General features: G+C 53.9%; 1 protein-coding gene across 3 annotated transcripts in view; it reads right to left on the bottom strand.

The window, feature by feature from the left end:
• Positions 1-15,027, bottom strand: part of SLCO3A1 (solute carrier organic anion transporter family member 3A1) — a 123,432-nt gene extending 108,405 nt beyond the window's left edge. For all 3 annotated transcript variants that reach the window (XM_084869115.1, XM_084869114.1, XM_084869116.1), the window contains exon 1: positions 14,625-15,027. In XM_084869115.1, the coding sequence (XP_084725241.1) occupies positions 14,625-14,807 (183 nt within the window). In that variant the 5' untranslated portion in view covers positions 14,808-15,027. The remainder of the gene's footprint in view (positions 1-14,624) is intronic.
• Positions 15,028-15,685: the final 658 nt, after the last annotated feature.

Genomic DNA, 15,685 nt, shown 5'->3' with positions numbered 1-15,685 from the left:
TGAACACACAGGTAGCAACATGCCTGGATCAGGGGCCCTGTGAACACAGGGAGGTTCATTTTCAGAGAAAATGAAATTCACAAAACCTGCAAATGCCATTTTACACTCTCGGAAGGAAAGAAGGAAAGAACAGATAGCATGGTTCTCTAGCCCCAGTGAAGTTGTGCTCAGCATTCCTTAGCTTCTCTCTCAGTTAAAAAAAAAAAAAAAAAAAAAAAAAAAAAAAAAAAGAGCGTTCGCTCACAAGTAGTAACATGTTAAAACGATATCAATATCAAAACACCAAACATGCATCAACATTCAGTTCAGCTGTGACTTCAGGATGTGTGGTCTGAGGAACGAGAGGGGATCTCAGAGCAAGATAAAGCTGACACCCAGGATCAAAACAGAGAGGGCAAGTTTACGTCTGAGAGCCCTAGTTTCCTCCTCTGTACACTGAAATAATGGCGTTTACCTAGCTGGTGTGGCTAAATGGGTAGAGCGTCAGCCTGAGGAGCATCAGCCAGGTTCCATCCAGTCAGGGCACATGCCCAAGTTGCGGGCTCAATTCCCAGTAGGGAGCGTGCAAGAGGCAGTTGATTGATGATTCTCTTTCATCGTTGATGTTTCTATCTTTCTCTCCCTCTCCCTTCCTCTGTGAAATCAGTAAAACAGTATTAAAAAAAAAAAAAGAAAGAAAGAAAAGAAAGAATGGAATTTCCTTCACAGGATTGTTGTGAGAGTCTAATCAGACCATTTATGTACGTCCTGGCACACAGAAGACCCTTGAAAATGTCTACATCTACACTGGTGACCAGCCGTTTTAAAACCCTCATCCCATTTTAGAATTCTGAAAATCAAACCAGAAAAGTAATGAGAAATGTAGATTTATGTTAGCAAAGCGCTGACAAAGGCCTACCATACAGAAATAGGATAGTGAAATAGAACAGAAAACAGCAGAATATGATACAATTATAGTATTCACAAGATCATTTGAAGTTGGTATAAATGCCGCCCCAATCCTAGATGTGAAATAGAGAGTTGGAGCGGTAGAAGCCATGGTTCAAAGCCACGTAAGATTAACAAGCAGCAGCCCTGAACTTATATCAACACGTACCCTCTCCTCCTCTGACCTTGAAATCATGAGGAAATGTGGGCAGAGCCAGAGAGACGGACAGGACACACACCAAAGTGTTGACAGTGGATCTCCAGGTCATAGCATTATGGATGATGTTTCTTCTTTGTTTTGTTTTTGTTGTTGTTGTTGTTGTTTTTTAATGTATCTGCATTTTCCATTTATCTGCATTTTCCATATTTTCAACATGTGCATTCCTTTTGTAAGTAGTAAAACAATTATATATATTAAAAAGCCGCAAGCATAAACTTGAAGTTCAAGTGGATGGTAGAGCCGAGTGATGTGGCCCCATGGGCAGGAAGACTTAGCCAGTGCCTGAGGCAGCCATCTGCACGCAGCAGGTGCAGCCAACAGGCCAGAGACATCCTGGCCAGACTCCACTCCCCCTCGGCACAGTCTCTGAAGCTGAAGGGCGACCGGCTCAGCCAATCCCCGCGCCACCCTCCCAGCGGAGGCCTCGGCCCCGTGGCCAGGTGGCCCTGCTCACGGCACAGCCGCTCTCTGGTCCCCTCGTGGCTATTCCCAGGAGGAGTGCCCTCATAGCGGCTTGCCAACTTTTTCTCAAGGGGAACAGGAGGGGAGTTTGGAATGGCCTCCGTCCAATCTTTAATTGGGAGACCACACGCCCACAACGCTTGGAGACACTTCCTGTGCGTGAACACAGCTTGTTCTATTACCAGCTTTCAAGTTATCCAGAACCGATACATCCGAGGCCGAGCTAAAACGTTTTTTTTTAAAAAGAACAACACAAACACACACACTCACACACACACACACACACACACACACAGTCAAATATGATAGGGCCTTTCCTAGCAGAGATAAGAGAGAAGGCGAATACAGAGGTGCCATTGTGCATGGGTGGCCCAGCCCCCCTCGCCTGCCCTGCCCCATCCTGGGGAGCACCATGGGTGTTCCAGGACCACCAGCGTCCCTCAGCCCCTGGGCTGCATCATGCCAGGCAGCCCTGCTTGCTCCCGGCTGTGTCTGGGATGCCCTGCTGTGGACTCTCTTATGCGCTGGCCGACTGGCTTCAGGCACCACTTCAAAGCTGGGGGTCGGGGTAGGTCCAGCTTTGCCAAGAGAGAGGTGCTCACATCCCCCGCGCCGCTGGCTGGGGAAGACTCCCCAGGGCCAGCCCTGACAGGCCCCCATTTGGGGCTGGGGCCCTGTGTTCCCAGCCTGCCCTTCTCCACCCAGGTGTCCGCCGCTGAGGGCTCTCCCCAGCCAGCCTCCTGATCTCTCGTCCCCTTGGACCTACCCTGACCAAGGCTGAGAAAGTCACTTGACATAAACGTCCAACCCACCCCCCCAGGCCCATCTCCAGCGCCCCTCCCCACTTTAGTATGACTTTGATTTTAGGGTCGGAGACCACACTGTCCCGTGTAATTTCAGCTGGACCAGCTGCTGGCCCGGGACCTGAGACCGCCTCATGCATGAGCAATGAATAAAATTACAAACACGCCCTTTCCCCGGCTGGGACGTGGGAACCCCACGAGGCCCAGGAGCACGCCTTACTCCGGGTGGCGCGGGGTGCGTACGAAAGCTGTTGGAGCTAATTAGTTTGGCAGAGACCGAGGCGGAGTCCTTTGGAGGGAGTCTGCGCCGAGAAATTCCAAGAATCCTGCAGCTCTCGCCTCCGCCCGAAAAAACAGGATGATGAATGAGATGAGAATGCAGATTCTGGCCCTTACGTAACGCGTACCTGGACCCGATCTGAGACTGGCTGGCATGGCAACAAGCCCTTTCGGTCTCACCGAGTGGAACAGGCCTTTCGGGGGGGAGGCAGGGCCAGGGGGCGGGAAGGAGTCCGGGGGAAAGGGACAGGGGCATGTACTACACATGCACAATAAATAGACACACTCAATGCTCACCACGTGTACGTCCAGGCTTTTTCCACGTGCCTCTCCCCTAATCGGATGATGTGATCATCCGGTCCCGTGTCTGCCTTCAGCGATGCCCAAGACAGAGGAAGAACTGCACCAGGGTAACCCCACCACCGCCGCCACCCTTGAGGGAAACATGGCTGCCTTCTTCTAGAAAGGTGACAAGCACAAGCAGGGCTTCCTGCTAAGAAGGACTCTCCCACTGCCGTCCCATAATCTCCCTACCCACCCCAAACCCTAAAAATGGCAAAGAGTGTCTCTTTTCCTTCCTTTCATTTTTTTGCCTCTATACCCTCAGACCGTTTAGGGTTCATAGGTCGAGGTTCAAACCACTGAGCAACACCAGCCAGGGGGGGAAAAAAAGAGGAATGTTTGAAAAGAGAGTAAGAAAATTTTTGATTTTTTCCCCCTAGCATTCACCTGCTGGCTGGTGGGGGCTAGCTGGGGGGTGAGGGGAACACAGCGTGCACATCCGGGGAAGTTATTTCTGTGCCTGGGTTTGCTTGAGACAAAAGCAAGAAAGGTAAGGTCCCCTGGATGCTGGAAAAGACCTAAGACCGGGACCCACGGAAACGCTGCCCGTGGGCCAATCGCTGGTGCCCATGTGGCTTAGAGGCTCCGAGGGGCTGCATGTGGACTCAGCCCAGCACTGCTGGCCCCCTGGGCGGCCCTGAGCCCCGGAGGCGACAAGACGCACCTCCCCATCTGCTCTCACTAACGCCGGCTGCAAAGCAGCAGAACTGCCTGCTGACTTTCGGGTCTATTTATAAGCACCTCCAGACTGGCGAAGGTACGGCGAAGGTGCCAATTTACGGGTTTGTGTGTGGTTTTTTTTTTCTTTGTTTCCCCAAGATATCCTGGCAAGGAAGCCTGGCGACCCACGTGGTATCTACCAGCACAGCACGCCGCCTATGAAATGCAAAGTCTTGCCCTAAATTTTTTGCGTCCAGACAGGAGAGGCCTGTCCGAAGCTCTTTTGTATCTATTTCAACTGTCGGTTTCCTTTACGTCTTCTCCGCCCTGTGCTCACCCTGGCCGCTCGGTGAGGCCTTCTCCACGGCTCCAGAGGCTGGGACTCTGGAGGAGACCGTGCGGGGTGCCATGTGGTGAGCCCCAGGGAAACACATGCAAGTTACACAAAACAAGGCCAAGTGCATGTCCTCACGGCCGCGCTCCAGAAAATGAAACGGCCGGAAGGTGGAGCCCACCCCTGGCGGACAGCGTTTGCGCTCCTGGGCGTCCCAGGGGATCCGTCTCACGCGCAATCTCTCCAGCTGGCCTCAGCGGGTGCCTGCCCTGAAGAGTGGCCGTGACCGCGGGCCCGGGGCAGCCTCTACGCCCCTGCAGAGAAGACGGGCGGGCACCTGGTCCCCTGGGGTGGCTCTAGGTCAGTGGTTCTCAACCTTCCTAATGCCGCCACCCTTTTAATACAGTCCCTCGTGTTGTGGTGACCCCCAACCATAAAATTATTTTCGTTGCTACTTCATAACTGTAATTTGCGACTGTTATGCATTGTAATGTAAATATCTGTGTTTTCCAACGGTCTTTGGCGACCCTGCTAGCGGTTCTCATTGGACCAGGCCTGCAGGGGAGGGCAGTTAGGGGCAAACAGGCTGGCAGGGGAGCAGTTAGACATCAACTGCGACCCACAGGTTGAGAACCACTGCTGTAGAGCCTAAGATCATCGGAAAACACAGACATTTATATTACAATTCATTAACAGTAGCAAAATTACAGTGATGAAGTAGCAATGAAAATAATTTTATGGTTGGGGGTCACCACAATATGAGGGACTGTATTAAAAGGTCGAGGCATGCCAAAACCGGCTTGGCTCAGTGGATAGAGAGCCAGCCTGAGGACTGAAGGATCCCAGGTTCAATTCCAGTCAAGGGCATGTACCTTGGTTGCGGGCACATCCCCAGTTAGGGGGTGTGCAGGTGGCAGCTGATCGATGTTTCTCTCTCGTCGGTGTTTCTGACTCTCTATCCCTTTCCCTTCCTCTCTGTAAAAATCAATAAAATATATTTAAAAAAAAAAAAAAAAAAAAAAAAAAAGGTCGAGGCATTAGGAAGGTTGAGAACCACTGCTCTGGGTGCTCAGAGGGTCTGCGTCAAACAAAGCTCTGATCCACGGAGCCCATGGGGAGAATAGCTCATCAACCCCATTCTTTTACCTCACAGGTTGCATCCCAGTAATTGAATCTTACACAATGAAAACATCTGGGCCCGTGCTGCCTAGCAATTCCTACCTGCATCACAGAAATTCTTAGCAGGGTCAACGAGATTTCAGGTACAGTGTTTCGGGGCTTACATAACCAGTCCGGGGCAGCTTTCCAATTTCAACTCTGCTTGTGTCCAAAGGTGGTCATTGCTCATTCTAATCAGCTGGAGATCGGAGAGCAGCAGGGCGAGGACGGCTGGCTAGCAATCAGACAGCCAGCACGCCCGTCTCCCGCAAGCCTCTTCCACGGCGGGAGGAGGGAAAGACGGCAGCCATTCCCGGGAATGGATTACAATGGACGCTAATTGAACAGCACCTCTGGGACACTGCTCTCTCTCCTCGCTGCAAGGGCAGAAACGAAAGCAAAAGGAATCCTTCCGTCCTTCCTCACGCTGGCTGCCGGAGTGGCAGGCAGCGGTTCTGGGAGCACGTAGATCGCCCACTGCTCTATTCCAGGCCCCAGGACTGTTTTTGAAAACATGCTCAGCTCCTTATCACTTTTGCTAACTCTGCGTAACTCGGAGCTCAGCTGGCTATGAAGTGAGAGCCACAGCAGGCTCTGGACCAGTGGTTCTCCCTAAGGCCTCGACCCTTTTAATGCAGTTCCTCATACTGTGGTGACCCCCCAACCATAAAATTATTTTCATTGCTACTTCACATAACTGTAATTTTGCTACTGTTATGGATCATAATATAAATATCTGTGTTTTCCGATGGTCTTTGGTGACCCCTGTGGAAGGGTCGTTCAACCCCCAAAGGGGTCGTGACCCACAGGTTGAGAACTGCTGCTCTAGACCCACCACAGAGAGGTTTCAAGGGTAACCAGACAGCCAGGTTCATCACCACAGACCCGCCCCCTTTAAAAGGCAACTTGTGCCAGGCTGGTATGGTTCAGTGGTTGACGTATGAACCAGGAGGTCACGGTTTGATTACCCCAGTCAGGGCACATGCTTGTATTGTGGGCCTGATCCCCAGTAGAGGGCGTGCAGGAGGCAGCTGGTCAATGATTCTCTCTCATCATTGATGTTTCTATCTGTCTATCTATCTATCTATCTTCCCCTCTCCATCCCTCCCTCTCTGAAATCAATAAAAATACATATTAAAGGCAATTTGCCAGACAAATTAGAATCTGCCACCACATCATACAGAATCTCACATGTGCATGGACAGTCACACAGATCCACAGACAGACCAAAGAGCACACTTCAGGCCTTCGTGTGGTCACTGCACTGCCGGCCCAGCTGTGTCTGCAGGCACAGCCTGCTCCCGGGTCCCCAGAGCCAAGATTTTAGCGACAACCAACACAAAGGAGAGAAGCACCCTTGCTGCCATCAGGACTCTTTGATTCTGTCACCAGGCGACTTACAATGCCACCTGGGCACTGCCATCCCAGAAGGCATTACCGCCAGGGGATTTAAAGAGGAAGCCACGGGGTGAGGGGAGTGAGAGTGGCAGGGCTGCTAGCAGCCTACGTTGCCTTTTGCTTTTCCCCATCTTCAGTGAGCGCGAAGTCACAAAGGAGACTTCTGTTTCAAGTCCAGGGACGTTCAGGTGACCAAATGTCATTATCTCTTAGACAGCCAAGTCCTACTCCCTGTTGGAGAAGAACGCCCGGTCCTTTAGCAGGAGCTGGTGGCTACCGTAGCTTCTACAGAAGAACTGAGCTGCTCAGGCCTCCATCAGACGGGCTCGGCTCACAGCCACAAAGAGGAAGCGAAATGGGGAAGTTGGGAGTAGCCAGCTCTGGGGGTTCTGCCCGCATCCAGGGGGACATCCGTTTTCTCCATGTTGTCACCAGAACGCCCGGCCTCAAGCTCCCGGGGCCGCTGGCTGCACGGACGACTGTGGCTGCTGACAGGCCGGCGCTCTGGAGAGCTGTCAGGCTTCCTTCCTCGGTGCAGCCCAACCTGACTCATAGGGAAGAACCCGGGTCACTCCCCACACTTCCCCGGGGCAGGTGTGACCAGTTTGGCTCAGTGGATAGAGCATTAGCCTGCGGACTGAAGGGTCCCAGGTTCGATTCCCGCACCAAGGGCATGTGCCTGGGTTGCGGGCTCGATCCCCAGTGGGGGGCTTGCAGGAGGCAGCCAATCAATGATTCTCTCTCATTGATGTTTCTCTCTCTCTCTCCTTCTCCCTTCCTCTCTGAAATCAATAAAGAAATATGTATATTAAGCTTCAAATGGGCCCTAGCTTGTTTGGCTCAGCAGTTTCGGCCCAAGGACTGAAGGGTCCGGGGTTTGATTCCAGTGAAGGGCACGGCACATTCCTCAGTTGCAGGCTCGGATCCCAGTTTGGGCACATGTGGGAGGCAACCACTCGGTGTGTCTCTTTCATATCAATGTCTCTGTATGTGCCTCTCCCCTTCCCTTCTGCTCTTTCTAAAAATCAATGGAAAAAATATCCTCGGGTGAGAATTAACAACAAACAAACAAACACTGCAGATGGAGGAGAGTGTTACTGTGCAGAAGGTAGACTCCAAAACCATCGCCATAACCCATACGCCGAGATGACGAATCCGCAGGGCAGGGAAATCAGACTGTGCTCAGAGTTCGTTTGCTCGGCTTTAGAGAAACCAGCAAGGACCAAGGTCAGGAAAATGCCCGGATGTGTGCCAGCTGGGCCCTGCCTATTACTGCCGGAGGACTCGGGTGAAGGCAGTGGGCGCGGCCAGAGACCCGAGCCCTGCCTGGCAACCAGGGCCGAGCTCCGAGGTCGCACGTCTCACACAAGGCTGCCTGGCGGGCGGCATATGTCCACAACACATGTCCCTCCCGGGTCCCCTCCTCCTGCCGCTCCACTGAAGTGGCCACTTTTCAGCCAGAGAAACACAACAAGTTGCAAAGGGCCCAGATCTTTCGTCTAGGGAAACGCTGCCCCAGCCTCACCCAACACCCAAATCCTCAGGTTCCCACGGAGGCTTCCACTGGGCCAAGATCAATGAAGAGGGTTACACCATTATTGTTAAGACACTTACTGAAGCCAAAACCGGTGTTGCTCAGCGGATAGAGCATCGGCCTGCAGACTGAAGGGTCCCAGGTTCAATTCCGGTCAAGGGCATGTACCTTGGTTGCGGGCACATCCCCAGTAGGAGGTGTGCAAGAGGCAGCTGATCGATGATTCTCTCTCATCGATGTTTCTAACTCTCTCTCCCTCTCTCTTCCTCTCTGTAAAAAATCAATAAAATACACACACACACACACACACACATATATTAAAAAGACACTTACTGAATACTGCACCTATGAGCAGCCCTCTATTACATGTCCATTCATTTCAATCTCTCAACTATCTATAAGACAGGATCTCGCTATATCCATTTTTCAGATGGGAATACTGAGGCACAAGTAAGTCAGATCATTGGGAGCTGGTAACTAGCAGGACCAAGTTCAAATGCAGATCTTTTGACACCAAGTCCAACACTCTTGTCACCGCTCCTCAGTGACCCCAGACCAGATGCTTCCCGGCCATCCCTGAATGTCCCGGCCCTGTCCCTGCTCCACTCACTTCCAAATACCCACATGGCTAGTAATGTTTATAGCATCTTTAAGATGAAACCGAGTACTGTATTCATTATAAAGCAATAAAGGGAATTAGCAGTTGGTACTCGTTTCTTACTTTTAAATTTCTTTTGCTCCCAGAGAAAACGTTCACGCAGAACAGGAAACAACTTGAGCGTACAGTTCACTACACACCCGCATCAAAGCGTGATTGAAACACTTTTATGTTTCACTAAGTTTGTTGGGAATACAAACTTAGTATGTTTGCAGTAAATATGTAGAACCGTGTCACTATGAACAGTACCCATGCCCTGGCCAGTGTCTCCCAATGGTTAGAGCATCGGCCCCGCACACCTAAGGGTGGCAAGTTCCATTCCCAGACAAGGATTGTGGGCCACCCCCGTTTGGGGAGCCTGCAGGAGGCAACCAGTTGACGTGTCTCCCTCACATTGCTGTTTCTCTCTCTCTCTCTCTCTCTCTCCTCTCTCCACTCCTCTCTCTCTCTCTCTAAATATCAATGGGGGGAGGGGGGAATAACCTCACTCCTTGGGTATTCAAAATAAAATAAATAAAATATGGCAGACAGGATTTGGCTTCTGTGACCCTGCACACGGGCATGTATGTAAATATGTAATGCGAGCAGTTATGTGCAGGCTGTATAACAGACCACATGTACACAACGTAAGTGAGGAGAAGTGAAGATGGACCCCTCTCTCTGCTTTGGAGGAGTGTGGTTAGTCAAAACAGTTGTATCTGTGCATTCTAACTGTGTCCGTGACATCGGAAGTGGGGTGCTATAGAAAGGTATACAATTCTGTCTTCCACCCCAGCAAGGGTGAGCGCCTTCTGCATGCCTGCCTGCCTGCCTGCAGTCACCTGGCAGGCTGCACCTTCCTTGCCTGGCACTCAGGGAGCACTCTGGAATCCCAGGACAAGGGTCAGCTCAGCACGGGTCCCTGCCCCTCCCATTGCCGCTGCAGAAGACCTGGCGCAGACTCGGAGGCCAATGCCAGCCTCTGCTCTATCGCTGTCACCAGCCAATAGCATCACAGATCTCATCGTGAGCCCAGGCCTGCGTCTACGTGAAGGAAGCCGTGTGCTCATCATTGCTTGTTCCGTGGTACTGATCCCAGGGCCAGTGAATCCGGTGCCTGGACAAGGCAGCCCATGAGCAAGAGGAATTCCCAGAGACCTTCTGGTTCAGGTGCCAATCACCAGAGGAAACTTATCAGTGAATGCAGAGCAATGCTGTTCCGGCAGCAGGCATCCCTGGCCATGGGCGGGGACGGGGCGGGGGCAGGGGTGGGAGGCAACCAATTGATGTGTCTCTCTCACATCGATGTTTCTCTCAGGCTCTCCCTCTTCCTTCCAACTCTCTCTCAAAATCCATGGAAAAATATCCTCGGGTGAGGATTTAAAAAAAAAAAATGAGCTTAAATGCTGAGCAATGGATTAGCAAGGCCCTGCCATAGCAAAGAGGCCACTGGATCACCCTCCTCCAACTCAAAAGGGAGAGAGTTACAAAATTCAGGAAGATCTTGCTCACTCCACAATTAATTCTGTTTCTTCAATTATTAAACACATGCACAGAAACCAAGGCGTATACACAAAGCTGGTTGAAGAGAACTTTCAGAAATAATATTTTCCCCTACATAATTATTCGGTAAACACTGTCAACCACACTGTAAGAAGAAATAAAAACAACAACAACAGAGTGATCTTATTTCTTACGACCTGGGGCAATAGAGCGATTATGCAAATGGCAGGGAATTTGTCACTCTGAGTAAACCGTAAGTGTGTAAAAATAATTTGATTAAGTGAAAGACAGTTGCCTTAGTCATCATGCCAATTTGACAAGGGCTTCCAAAATGTCTCTCAGCTGCCAGCTCATGGGCTAGATGTGCAAAACCCACCTTTTAAATGCTGGTTCTTTAGGAAAAATAATAAAAAAAATCCAGAGGGTCATCTCGCCAATTCATCGCCGGCCCACTGGCTGCTCTCGGGCCTAGAAAAACAAGTGACTCTCAAGTGAGCCGGAACGTGGTGAGACAGTCATTCATCTCTCTGCCTGGCCACACAACCTCAGGCCTCGTTTTTTGCATAACTCTGCACAGGCACACGCCCAGCCCTTGGTCCTGGGGACCACCTGTGCGCCCGAGCAGAGATGCAAGTGGCATTTTTTGTTTCTACGTTTTGATCCCGAGGGAATTCAAATGCGTTTGTATGTGGGTGGCGATCACAGCTGCCCAGAGGTGGCGGAGGGTTTAATTTCCTGTCCGCGGCCTTATCTGCCCCAGGCCTCAGGAACCTGATAAGACAGGCCAGCTCCTCTCAGCGGATGGCGTGCAACAGCTCAGCGGATCTCCGCAAACACCGTCAAGTGCGAGCGAGATAACTGCATCCCGTTCCCATAGGCCTGCGCCTTCCCCAGGAGGCCCAAGCCTCAGGCAGACGTTACAACCCGGCAAGTAGGTCAGAGTTCAGACTGGCACTGCCAGGAGACAAGTCCCGAGTAAAGGAATATTTTTTTTAATATATATATTTTTTTATTGATTTTTTTTTTTTTTACAGAGAGGAAGGGAGAAGAATAGAGAGCCAGAAACATCGATGAGAGAGAAACATCAGCCAGCTGCCTCCTGCTCAACCCCTACCAGGGATGTGCCCGCAGCTAATGTACATGCCCTTGACCGGAATCGAACCTGGGACCTTTCAGTCCGCAGACTGACGCTCTATCCTCGGAGCCAAACCGGTTTCGGCCCGAGTAAAGGAATATGAACTTGTAGTCTCTATTCCTCATATGGTGACGATCAAACTGAACGGGTGGGTCTCTCTTCTTCCACTGAGGGGCCGTTTTGCAGTTTCAGTGACGGAGAGAAAACACCCCTGGGACTGTTGGCTGATCCAAAGCATGATTTCCAATGAAAAAAGATGTGAAACAGGAACAGATCTCAGAATCCACAGCTGGCCCAGGTTGCAGCCGGAACACCTTACCCACATGATCACTGAGTCTGGGCTTCAAGGACAAAGTCAGTGTCCCACACTCCCCTGAGAGTGCGGGACACAACAACACCATGCAGGAGTTGCTGGCCCCCTGGCTAGCTTAGTGATGGGTGGCTTTCTCATATCCAGGAGTTATCTGGGCAGGCTCCTTAAAGGAACACACACACACACACACACACACTGAAAGTCCTGCTTTTCACTGTGGTTTCTCAAATCCTGTTTCAGGTCAGCAGATGGGAAGATCACACCTGTGTCACTCAAGACACCACGAAATCTGTCTTTTCAGAGAGAAAAGGGAAAAGCGGAAACGAAGCCTCAAGTGCAAAACACCGCACTTGGGAGGACTCCATAAAAGGTACCACGTGGACTTCTGGAGTCTGGTAGGAAATCACGTCACGGGCCCAGGACTGGCGATCCTATAGGACACGCATCCTGCACACGGACCCTGCGTGTGTGTGATCACCTGCCATCAGCGGCTCTCAGGGAGAAATGTGCCTTCCTGCAAACATCCTGACATGTAAACTGTCCAATCATCCGTAACGAAGTCTCGCGTAGCTGGAGGAGCAGCAAACTTTTCATTCCGCCTGCCACGTCACAGATGAACTCTCCCAAGTGACCCAGAAGAGCAAAACCCCGTGGCGAGTGGGCTCAGTCGGCCCTGGCGGACAAACTATTTATTTTCATGAGGTTCCCACGGATGGCGGCGGAGAGGCCGGGGCAGCCAGGCGAGGCATAGCCCCGAGCGACTCCTAGGAATCAGAATGGAGTCCGCTTCCGGGGCCTGTCCTCCCGTGGGCCCCATGTGCCTCCGGCCAGGTCACCTGTTGATGGCTGTCACCCTGCCCCTGAACCAGGCTTTTCCACCGGCCCAGGCCCGGAGGGCGAGGAACCCCCACCAGATGGGCTGGATGCCTCCGGCTGCCTCTCGCCTGTATCAGGATTAAAAGCAACTTCCTATCCCCTAGGGCCAGCCCTGACTCTATACATCCACCCCCCTTCCCCCCACCAGCCCTCCGCTTCCCTTTCTAACGGGCTAGGGCCACTCATCGGATGGGAGACCAGCCTCATTCCTCTCTAAAAGCCGCAGATCACTGTGAGCTAGCGCGAAGCCGTGCCTCTGTCACTCGTGCTGGGGAAAGTTCTGTTGGCGTTTGCCACGCGTGAACGCCGCGCTCGACTGAACAAAACTGGTTAGAGGCAAACAAACTGTTCAACTGGAGGCAGCTGTTCGCACGCTAATTATCCTCTTTGAAACACGGACCCACCTGCTGAGGAATTACATACTTCGCACATGGTACCACAAAGACCCACGTATGTTTATGAGCATTTATCTGCATCTTAGGAATACAGGCACCTATTTTAATATTTTAACAAATATCCTCTGATACACGGACCCTCAAGCCATGGTTTGCCCCTACCCCCAAAAAATCCAAAGGCCACAGGTACTGCATGCAACTGGGTATGGTAACGGTAAGAAAAAAAGAAAATGTGCATCCTACATAACAAAAATCTAAACAGAACAAAATGTGCCAAGGCAGATCCTGGGTGGCCAGGGACCGGGTTTCGCCCTCCTTTCACCTCACAAAGACCAAAGGAAACGCACTTGATTTGCAGAAGCTTTGTGACTTGGTCACTCCACGAACGGAGCCAGGTTTGGACAGTCTTCTATCGGAGCCACATACCCGACTGCCCCACTCCGCAGACCGAGCCTGCTCACGCTTCCCTCGGACGGCCAGCCGGGAGTCCCGAGACGTGGCTTAGGAATGATCCGGGGGACTTCGCGTCTGGCCCTCGTGACCCGGAACCCATGGCCAGGAAGGAGGCATGTGGGGTACCCTGGGGAAAAGTTCTCTCTCTGGATGCGGTTAGCCAATAGCCAAGATCATGTCCCATTCTGTTTCTACAAACTTGCTCGCGAACACTGAAGTCTGTGACATCTGAGGCCGGTTTCGGGTCAATAGTCAAGTGATGATTTAACACCAAACACTCGGAAAAACCGCCTCATGTTTAGACAGGACGGTACTCGGGTGGGGACCTGCCTCTCTGGCACTCGAGTTGGGACCACCTGCCGGGGCAGGAGAGAGCAGCAGAGGGGGCATCTGACATGCTGAGTCATTACCAGCCGTCTCCTCCGCTCCGTTATGCACCCCTGGGCCTTCTGAGCATCATTATCCCTTTAGAAGGCGAATCAGACAGACATACAGCTCGAGAAATGATGCAACCTCCTGTGGGCCACAGACAAGGGGGGGGGGGGGGGAACGTAGGGCTCAGAGTGGGAGCAGGAACTACACAAACTCACAGCTGCTCCCCAGGTATGGTAACTTTACTCCAGGCGCCCCGAGATGGCTAATGGGATACGGAGCAGGGGGGTCCCCACTCAGCCCCGTTGGGATCAGGCCACACTCAGACCCATTTCCTCTAAGCTGTTAAATCTATTCCACACACCCACCCACCCCCATAATTGGCGGATGGAGAAAATGATGCATAATGGATTTGTTCTCCAGGCGGATGGAATGGAGAGAGCCGAGGACGCAGGGTGCTAACTAGCTTTTCTTCCCAAGTGCAGGTCACCCCAAATCCGCGATGCCTTCCTCTCCAAGGGGGGGCCCCTCCACTCTCCGTCTGGGTGCACTTTCCAGAGGGACAGGCAAGGTTTCCCGCCCACCTGCCAGCAGGCAACCTCTCCTCCCCGGGTCCCCAGCCCCCCGCCGGCCGGCCGCAGGAGCAGCTGCCCGCATCCGCGGTCCCGCCCGCTCCCGGCTCGCTCGGCAGCTCGGCAGCCCCAGCCGCCGGCAGCTCCCCCGGCAGCCGCCTCTGCACCACTCGCCAACCTCCACGCCGGGCGGAGGTCACGCCCGCGTCCCCTCCTCGTGCCAGCCGGCGGAGTTGGCACCGGCTACTCACCAGGTAGGCGCCCACCGTGCCCTGCGCCAGCATCAGCGCGCACTCGGACACCAGGAAGATCTTGATGTTGGAGAAGCAGGACACCTTCTTTTTCTTCTTCTTGTTCCTCTGCGCCTCGTCCCCCTGCAGCTCGCCGCTCCGGCCGCCGCCCGACGACGAGCCGCCCGGCTTCTTGCCCTGCATCCTGCTCCCGCCGCCGCCGCCGCTGCCGCTCGGCCGCTCGGCCCGGGGGTCGGGACCGCTGCCCGGCGAGGCCAAGTGCTGTCCCCACCCCTGGCCCGCGGCGGCCGCCCCGGTGCTGCCTGCCTGCCTGCCGGGGCTGGAGAGGTGGCAACACAGCTCCTCACTGCCGCCTCCGCTGCCTGCGCTCGCCCCCTTCCTCCTCCTCCTCCTCCTCCTCCTCCTCCGCCTCCTCCGCCCGCCCCGCGCCTCCTCCTCCGGCCCGGGCTGTGCCAATCACAGGGGCTTCCCGCGCCGCCCGCCGCCGTCACCGCCGCTGCTGCCACCGCCGGCTTCCCCGGCTCCTCCGGCAGCGCCGGCCCTCGCCTCCTCCGCCTCCACCCGCGGCCCGAGCCCGATCCCCGGGCCCGCCCCGGCCGCGCCTCTCGCGGCTCCCGCGTCCCCCGGGGAGGCGGGAGGGGGGCCGGCTCGGGCGCCCAAGCGGCCCCTGGGCCCGGGCTGGGAAGGAAGGTCCCGCAGCCCGAGCGAGCCCGGAGAGGGAGAGTCCCTGCGGAGTAAGCGGGGCGCGGGGGGCGGGGGTACCCCGGAGGAAGGGAGGCAGAAAGGGAGGCAGAGAGGGAGGAAGGGAGGGAGGGAAGAAGGAAGGAGGAGGTGCCCGGCCCCTAGGTGGCGCTGCGGGCCACGGGGCGCCCCCGCGGACACTGGGTGGTACTGCAGGCGGAACGGGCGGCGCAGAGAAGGGGTGCGTGGGCGCCCCCGCCGGGTGGGGACCGAGAGCTCGGGGCCGGGGCGCTAGGCCGGAGGGGAGGGGCTGTTTCTAGGAAGAGAGAACACGCCGAGTACCCAGAAAGGGGAGTTGCGGTCTCTCTGCCTCCGCCCCG

The sequence above is a fragment of the Pipistrellus hanaki genome (genome assembly GCF_964339955.1).
Source record: "Pipistrellus hanaki genome assembly, chromosome: 21".
Lineage (NCBI taxonomy): Eukaryota > Metazoa > Chordata > Mammalia > Chiroptera > Vespertilionidae > Pipistrellus > Pipistrellus hanaki.
This window is presented reverse-complemented; position numbering and strand designations above follow the sequence as displayed.